The sequence below is a fragment of the Haliotis cracherodii genome, unplaced genomic scaffold, assembly GCF_022045235.1.
Source record: "Haliotis cracherodii isolate W230 unplaced genomic scaffold, xgHalCrac1.p SCAF_4, whole genome shotgun sequence".
Classification (NCBI taxonomy): domain Eukaryota; kingdom Metazoa; phylum Mollusca; class Gastropoda; order Lepetellida; family Haliotidae; genus Haliotis; species Haliotis cracherodii.
Window position 1 is genome coordinate 65,038,023 of NW_027266297.1, and position 9,251 is coordinate 65,047,273.

The 9,251-nt window shown below is 41.2% G+C and overlaps 1 protein-coding gene across 1 annotated transcript; it reads left to right on the forward strand.

The window, feature by feature from the left end:
• Positions 1-2,827: 2,827 nt before the first annotated feature.
• Positions 2,828-5,316, forward strand: LOC139479153 (metallothionein-like). The gene is made up of 3 exons (XM_071261935.1): positions 2,828-2,947; positions 4,410-4,529; positions 5,012-5,316. The coding sequence occupies exons 1-3, from the start codon at positions 2,932-2,934 to the stop codon at positions 5,083-5,085; spliced, it is 210 nt and encodes a 69-aa protein (XP_071118036.1). The 5' UTR covers positions 2,828-2,931; the 3' UTR covers positions 5,086-5,316.
• The last annotated feature ends 3,935 nt before the right edge of the window (positions 5,317-9,251 follow it).

The following is a 9,251-nucleotide window of genomic DNA, read 5'->3' on the forward strand; positions in this document are numbered from 1 at the left end:
GCCGAAGATTACGGTATTGATCTTGTAAATCTTAGCTCATAGATGCAAGAAACTTGACATCCAATCTACCTTCAGAAAGACATGGCCATGTGTCACGTGACGTGGCGTATTGGCGGGGGAAGTAAAGATTGTTTGTTTGTTTGTTTGTTGTTTAACGCCGCACTCAGCAATATTCCGGCTATATGACGGCGGTCTGTAAATAATCGAGTCTGGACCAGACAATCCAGTGATTGACATCATGAGCATCGATCCACGCAATTTGGATAGATGACATGTATCAACCAAGTCAGCTTGCCTGACTACCCGATCCCGTTAGTCGCCTTTTACAACAAGCATAGTCACCTTTTACGGCAAGCAAGGGTTGCTGAAGACCTATTCTACCCCGGAATCTTCACGGGTCGGGAAGTAAAGAATAGATAACGTCTCCCGGTACAGCGTACTTAAGCTTTGCTCCAGATTATGGCCCACTCTGCGACACAGATCAAGATGAACCATGTGTAATAACATCCTGTGCCTCGAGTTGTTACGCTGCTTGTGATTGGGTGACTTTTAGGTCAGATTACAACAATCATTATCAACTAAACTTGCGCGACCACCATCCATTACCAGCATGTCGAGATAGCATAACTCTTAGGGTTATCACAAGAGCACAGAGACTGCACTATTGTCAAAGGGAGCATATCAGTGGAAGTCTTGGTTGTTACATAATTATGATCTGGATCTGGATCTGTCGTATAGACTAGGGCTGCAACGGTTCGGTTCGGTGCACCGAGAACCGGTACTTGTCTTCTCGATTCGATCTTCGATCTACAATGTCTGGAGTTCGATTCGGTTCATTCCAAATTTTGTAAAATTAAAAATTAACAAAAATAACCTTCCTCGTTGACGAAAATTTAAAGACTTGCGTTCATATATCGACGAAGTGAAAATGTCCAAAAATGCATTTGTTTGAAACTTTTGACGACTGTCACTTGAAAACGAAAATAGATTAGAGTGACCTCCCTTTGAAAGCATGGCAGACGACGTGCTGCCACCAGCCTCAAGTCATCTAAAATCTTAGGTTTGGGCTCATTTCGGGGTTAGGCAACAGTCGAAAGATGCTGCAACTTGTAAAGTTTGTTACATGGCCATTACGTACAATGCCGGAAACACGACTAATCTTTCAAACCAATGAAAGGAAAGCATGGACTCGATGTCAACGCGAAGACTATTGTTTATTATTAGACTAATGAATCGAATCGAAAATAATCGAATCGAATGGAAATAATCGAGCATCGAACCGAATCGAAGTATTGGTGAACCGTTGCAGCCCTACTATAGACAGAAAGGTATGTGGTTCTTCACACATGTAAAACATCCATATTCAGTAAAACATGTTAATATTGTAACATACAGTGTAATGTCCTTGTTCTCACATAAGAAAAAAGACCCGAGAAGATCTGGGATAGAATGGGTCTTCAACAACCCATGCGGGCCGTAAAAAGCTACTATGGTTGTCTTAAGAGGCGACCCCAGGGATCGGGTGGTCAGGCTCGCTGACTTGCTTGATGCATGTCATCGTATCCCAATTGTGTGGATCGATGCTCATCATGTCAATCACTGGATTGTCTGGTCCAGACTCGATTATTTACAGACCGCCGTCACATAGCTGGAATATTGCTGAGTGCGGCGTTAAACAACAAACAAACAAAACATAAGTAAAAAGTGTAAATATTCTCAGATACACCAAATTGTCCATATTGTCACATTAGTAAAACATGTCCCTATTCTAGATCTCACGTTTAGTAAAACATTTCCATTTTCTCTTGATCAGTAAAACATGTACATTTTCACAAACAGTAAAACGTACACATTCTCACATTCAGTAAAACACTAACATATTCGACACAGTGTAATTTTAAGGCAAAAACGTATCCATACTACTGTAAAACATTACGTAGTCTAATAAATGTAAGTGACAAAACCATTTCCAAAATTGCAAACACACTAAAATATTTAAATGGTTTAACATTCAGTAAAACACATTTAGTTTTTTACATAGTGAAACACGTATATATTTGCACATTCAGTATGTAATATATATTTATTGTTCACACACAACAAAACAAGCATGTCATTTCCTTACATACAGTAAGTAATGTTATATATATCCACACATTTAAATATATGTAAATACTAGTTAAACATCCGTACACACAGGGGTGAACGTGCGTACCTCGTCTGTGTTATACAACATTTTGTACGTCGTTTTACAATTGCGAGAGTAAACTTAAAGACAATTGGAAAATCCTATACAATAAATTAGTATGAAAACTATCTTTTTACTTTAACTGTTTGTTACCAAACTGTGGAAGTGCGTATTATCACAAGCATTTATTTTCTTTCAAAACGGGTGTGTTATCATCAACGCGAGAGATTCCTACGTGGCACAGTGAGGTTCTGAATGGAGAACAATTGGCGGGAACTGTTATCATGCTTTTGGCGCCACTATGTGTGTTCACGGTCAGCGAAAACAAACTGATTGGACCTTGACCTCGTGTATTTGTACTACGGTATGCCGTAAGGTAGTGTGGCGTCTTCAGCAAATCGCTTACATACATCAGACATACATAAACAAAGCCAACGATAAGGTCCATAATATTTTTGTATTTTTCAGTTGTTTCAAAATTGTTAATTCAACTCAATAATAATAATTATTATTTTTCTACAGCGCCAAAGTCCACATCACTGACTGACAAGTTCAATACGCATATTATAAAGGTCGATTACGTAATGCAGAACTCGTGACAGGGAGCCGTGTGAAAATTCGGTGCCGTGTGCAGCATCACAATCGATATATAGCCCGAGTCAGCCTGACCTGCTTCAGTGTCGGTGTTGAAGTTGTTTTGCGAAGAACAGAAGCGTTTCTACCAGCCTCACTACATTATCATCATGTCCAGTCCCCAAGGTAGGCGTGTCTCGATATTGTTGTCCCAGCATCCATCAAACAGTCACCGCTGTTCGTGTGTTTATCAGCAATATTCAAGCAGACATCTGATTAGCGTGACGTGTGTAAATGTTGGTGATGTGTAACCATGTTAGGGGCTAGTATTCCTTATGCTACACTCGGGATCGAGGATAAGTATGATTTGCCACTGTTTGTATATGTTGACCGACTTTTTTGTGATCGCCGCAACCTCCGAACATTCATGCAGTCGAGGGGTGTTGTTCATGTGATGAAGTCTTTGTTATCTGTGGTACATGAACGGCATTGTGTCACGATATGTCATCAGATAAACGTCGTATTTACGTAGATGTGTCTAAACAGGACATATTTCATTGCTCCAAATACCGAAGCCATTATAACATTAACAACACCTTCCTTTGTGTCGGACGTAAAGAAGATCTTCGAACGCTTCAGGGATCTTAAAGTGATATACTGGAGTTGATCACAAGTAGCAAGTGTGGGGGTGTGACGGCATTGAAGATAACCTTACCTAGCTCTTAGCAGAGATATCGTTTGGCTGTGGAAAGGTTTTTTTTCGCATTTATTTATCGTACTCTTTATTACGACCATTTGAGGGTATCACAATTTACATATTCTCCTGGGTGCATCTCGCATTTAAAGGCTAAACTGACACTTTCCTTAAGGTAACATTAAAGGCGCAGTCTTGGGAGAACAAGCTGTTGCTGGCATACTGCCAGGTGTCTGTTTTCAAAGTAATAGAATGTAACCAATCAAGCTCGTACACCGTGAGGATTATTAATACATAGCAGCTACTGGTGTGTATAGATTCAAAGTACAGTTTGAAATGTATTCATGATGTATTAATGATTGTATAAGGTTATTATTCATGAAGCATTTGCTATGATATAATTTTCACGCTGAGGTAAATATCTCATAACGCCTATCCAAGTTTTGTATCTGTCGATGAACAACGTGTTGTCATATGGTCTAACTGTTCATATGATTGTAACACATCAAGCCATATCATATATCACACTGAAAATCACACATATATCACACTACATTTAAAAGTAACTTTTCTCGAATTTTTATATACAAACCCTTGAATCTGAACAGGCTTTTTTGAAATTATTCATGCATACACGGATCTCCAGTGGCCTTTGCTCTTCGCAGGAAATTTTAATGAGGCTCGGATGATTACAATGATTATTTAGTCTACTGAGCTGAATGTGGCTTGTATTGTTGTAACCATCCACCAGTGTAAATCGCTGTTGCACGGGTTTTTTTTGTCCTTTTTAGCACAACACGATTGATGCGAGTGGGGTGCATATTGTTTCATTTTCTTTCCTTTTGCGTTTTCTATGGACATAGCGTTTCGATTACTGAAACATTTGAATGTTTTCATGATATTAGGATGTTAGACCTCACTCAAACGTTAGCTGACGTTTCCCTCTGTTTCCAGGCGAAGGATGCACAGCTGAGTGTAAGACCGACCCATGCGCGTGCGGTACCGACTGCAAGTGTAACCCGGGCGATTGTGCGTGCGACACGTGCAAGGTCAAGAAAACGTGCAAGTGTTCAGGTAAACACAAAAGACAGGATATGTATGTTGCACAATAAAAGCGACAAAACCCTTTCCACGATCAATAGGTAACTTTCATGCAGTCAAAGGTGCTATTGATTTTATATTACGTATACATACTAGTTTTAAATAAATTTCTGTGATAAGTCTAGTTATTTTACTGTCCTTCGTATGCAGGTTTTTATGTAAGTCCCTATGTATTTGTATCTTTAACCCTTAATAGTCACGATATGGCTGAAATATTGCCGATGTGACTTTAAATTCTAACTCACACACTCACTCACTCACTATTCGGCGTTCGGCGTTAAACAACCAACCAACCAACAATACTTATTGACTATGTTCCCGTGGCGGGAACATATCGTGCAAAACACCATTCACCTATTGGCGCTTTTAGGAAACTATATATTATATTAATTTTAATATCACTGCTTCGCCGTTGTGTTACAGTGAGTTCATCCTTCTTGCTATCCACATTTCAGGTTCTTGCGGGTGTGGCAAAGGATGCACCAGTGGCGAGACATGCAAGTGTGATGACTCCTGCACGTGCAAATAGCCAAGCCTCAAGTAAATGCGCTCACATGACTTCCGATGACAGGAAGACACAGCATGAGAGGGACCAACTCTATTTTTGTCGCACTGTTACCTGCCGCTGGCATGAGATGGATGTGGAGTGACATGGTGAAACCATCGTTCCAAGGTTGACAATTTGCAGAGACGCTCGGGAGGAGAACATTTTCACACAGCATATTCAAATCCCTTCAAGCACATTAAAGCTTTACATTGATTTTGTGTTTTGTACATTTAATCTAGTGATCCTGCTGAATCTTGTTGGATAAAATATCAAACTACTTTGGATTGAATATGTTAACGTTGTTAAAGAAATTGGGCGAAATCGCGGGCGAAGTCTGTGGTTCATTTGGGAAAGGGTATTCACTTGCAGACTGTTTTAATTTTAGCGGGGCATCCCAATTCATTAATTTAGGAGGGGCCGTCGGGTAGCCCAGTGGTTAAAGCGTTCGCTCGTCACGCCGAAGATCCGGGTTCGAATACCGACATGGGTACAATGTGTGAGCCCATTTCTGGTGTCCCCCCGCCGTGATATTGCTGGAATATTGCTAAAGCGGCGTAAAACCAAACTCACTCACTGACTCATTAATTTAGGGTATTTTATGAAGATTCCGTGAACCAATCAGATATCAATATTCTGAGATGGAAGTAAGATAAATTTATTCGCCTTCTTATCTCTGAGGTAAACAGTTCATCGAATGTTTGACTATATGTCTATTTTCATCTCTCCATCCTTAACTTGTAGCCTAATAAAAACGGTTTTGCCAATGAAATTGAAATCTCGAGGATTTTAGGTTTCATAAAATGTGGGCCCACCTTAGTTTACTGAAAAATAAATGGCTGCATATGGGCCGACATTTCAGAAAGTAAATCTAGTTCAGGCAAGCTGAGTGTTATGCGTACCTCACGGCTTCGTGCTGATAAAGAGGGCACGGGTGGCCCAGTCGTCTAAGGCGCCGCGATTCGCTGTATAGAGTTGCGTCCCTTGGGCACGCCAGAAACCTATGATTGTGGGTTCGAATCCCGGTTCGCCCCGATTATGTTTCTAGGTTTGTCAGCACCATACCCGTGCTCGTGGGTTTCACCGAAGTGGTAAACGTCTGAGACCTGCATCACTTCGGGCTTTCCTCCCACATTAAGCTGACACGCCGTGATAGGACTGGAATACTGTTAACATCGGCGTTAAACCCAAGTAACTCACTCACTCGTGCTGATAAACATATTGTAAAATGTGGCCCCACGTTTTCCAGCCATGCATAATGATCAAAACGGGTGAAACCACATTTGCAAACCGAGGACCACGTCATACGATTATTATCAGCCCAAAGCCCATCAAATGATTTGTTTTGTTTGATCGGCTTTAAACAACAAACAAAACAAATCATTTGATGGGCTTTGTGCTGATAATAATTTGATGACATGTGGTCCCATTTTTTTCTCCCGTCAAAGAGATTTACTTCGATAGTGAATACAACAGATGGGTCGACATTTGCAACTCTCGAATCTTCACTGTATTCAGGGGGCACGGGTGGCCCAGTCGTCTAAGGCGCCGCAATTCGCTGTGCAGAGTTGCGTCCCTTGGGCACGCCAGAAACCTATGATTGTGGGTTCGAATCCCGCTTCGCCTCGAATTATGTTTCTAGGTTTGTCAGCACCACACGCCGTGATATAACTGGAATACTGTTAAAAGCGGCGTTAAACCCAACTCACTCCCTCACTTACTGCATTCACATTGGTACTGACTTCAGATGCTTGGTCATAGCGACATATATTATTCAAATCTTTGAAAGTCATTTAGAAGTGATACAACTATATAAGGAAGAGAATTTATGGATGTCAACTTCTTTTGTTATGAGGAACCCAACGTTTCGGAGAAAATACTTACCCCTTATTAGGTATCCATAAATTCTCTTTCTTATATACTACTCAAAAGAAGTTAAGGATCACCTGATTCTTCCATATTACAATAGTTAATCTCTCATGCCATGACAGATTAACATTACCAATATGAAAGAATCGGGTGATCCTTAACTTCTTTTGAGTAGTATATATTTTTCGCTTGTTGCTGTGCAAATGAGCTACATACGATAAAGGGCTAATAATAGTTACACAGTCTGAATCAACACCTTGTCAGTGTCAAAGGTGTGCAGAAATAGTTGCAAAGCAAGAACATTCTCCAATTCAAATGTGGGAGCACGGGTGGCCCAGTCGTCCAAGGCGCCGCAATTCGCTGTGCAGAGTTGCGTCCCTTGGGCACGCCAGAAACCTATGATTGTGGGTACGACTCCCGGTTCGCCCCGATTATGTTTCTAGGTTTGTCAGCACCACGCCCGTGCTCGTGGGTTTCACCAAAGTTGTAAACGCCAGACCTGCATCACTTCGGGCTTTCCTCCAACATTAAGCTGACACGCCGTGATATAACTGGAATGCTGTTAAAAGCGGCGTTAAACCCAACTCACTCACTCACTCAATTCAAATGCCGAGGAGCGAAAGCACATCCATATAATCTGTTACCGGCACAATAGACAGGACAAGTATGTCAACATTTGAAATGAGGCAAGCCTATTTGTATTTCGGGAGTTCGACAGTGAAAAAAGAACTGAGCATTAATGGGCCTTTGTGGTGTTTTTGCAATGTTCGCAGAACGGAATTCTGCTGTAGTGTCTACACATTTGTAGATTCCAATTCAATCAATAGTCAGGAAACTTAGTTTATATGACAAAACAGAAAATTGTAATACGGTTTAGTTGTGTATATTCTGAGTAACGAGCGCGTTCAGTTTCAAATGTTGGCCAACCTTCCACTTTCGATTAGGCAAGCAGAGTTAGCTCCCTTCTCCCACCAATTCGTCACTGCTCACATCTTTCCATATCCTTCAAGAACGCTCGCTCACCTCCCAGGACAATTTTGTATTGCGTTTCAGGACGCGTAAAACGGCATACAACCTGATTTAGTAAGTAAATGGAACGTGGCGGAACTATTCAAGAGTTTCATAAGATTGGTATTACACGGGAGCGAGCTCAGTATTTTATTTATTGCTTGCCGTTTGTGGGGTGTAACTGTTTCCTTAAATGTCAGTGTCGCGTGTGAATTGGCAGATATCTAAGCGATCCACAGCTTACCCCAATCGGCGTTAAGCAACAAACACTCACTCACCCAGTGTTGCTGTTGAGATGATACAGTGATAATGGCATAGTGTTCATGGGTGGATACAGCTTTTAAAAGGGGGGGGGGGGGGGGGGGGGGATGTGTGTGCACAATTAAGATCTATTTATTGTCTTTGGTGGTAATTTATACAGAAATAAAGATTTTTTTCGAAATAAAAAGTAGGCCAACCTTCCACAATTCATAGCACACACACACACACACACACACACACACACACCACACACACACCCACCCCCCTCTGTATCCGCTCATGTAATGGCATAGTATTAAATAAGCATGAAGCTGTTACACTTTTGAGATAACACCTGTTACTTGTTACCAGGATTATAGTGAGTGAGTGAGTTGGGTTCAACGCCGCTTTTAACAGTGACAGTATTCCAGTTATTCGGCGTGTCAGCTTAATGTGGGAGGAAAGCCCGAAGTGATGCGGGTCTCAGACGTGTACCACTTCGGTGAAACCCACGAGCACGGGTATGGTGCTGACAAACCTAGAAACATAATCGGAGGATTCGAACCCACAATCATAGGTTATGATACATGATACAGTGACGAGCACACAAAAGAGACTGTGCAAGATAACTGAACCATCGATAACACAAACTCTGGTCACTGCTATATTGGCATGGATGGCATCAATCTGTATTCCAAGATGTATCTTTTTTCTTTATTATATCAAATTATAAACAAATGAATTATACAATTTATTCTTATATTTTGTTTATATGTTCTGTTTACATGGAAGAATAATTAATTATTCTGTTGCAGAAATTCCGCGTTAATTACCTTCGCTCAGTCATGTCTTTTCTAGTCAGTGTTATTAGTACAATGCCTTGGTCAGTGGGGCTGATCCACCAGTGGTCACTGCGTGTCCGCTTATCGGAGGCCCTGAGACTACGCAAACACAACTTTTGTTTGTCCATGTGCCTGCATATACCTTCCCCCAACAACGACTTGGTTGATGCATGTCATCGTATCCCAATCTGT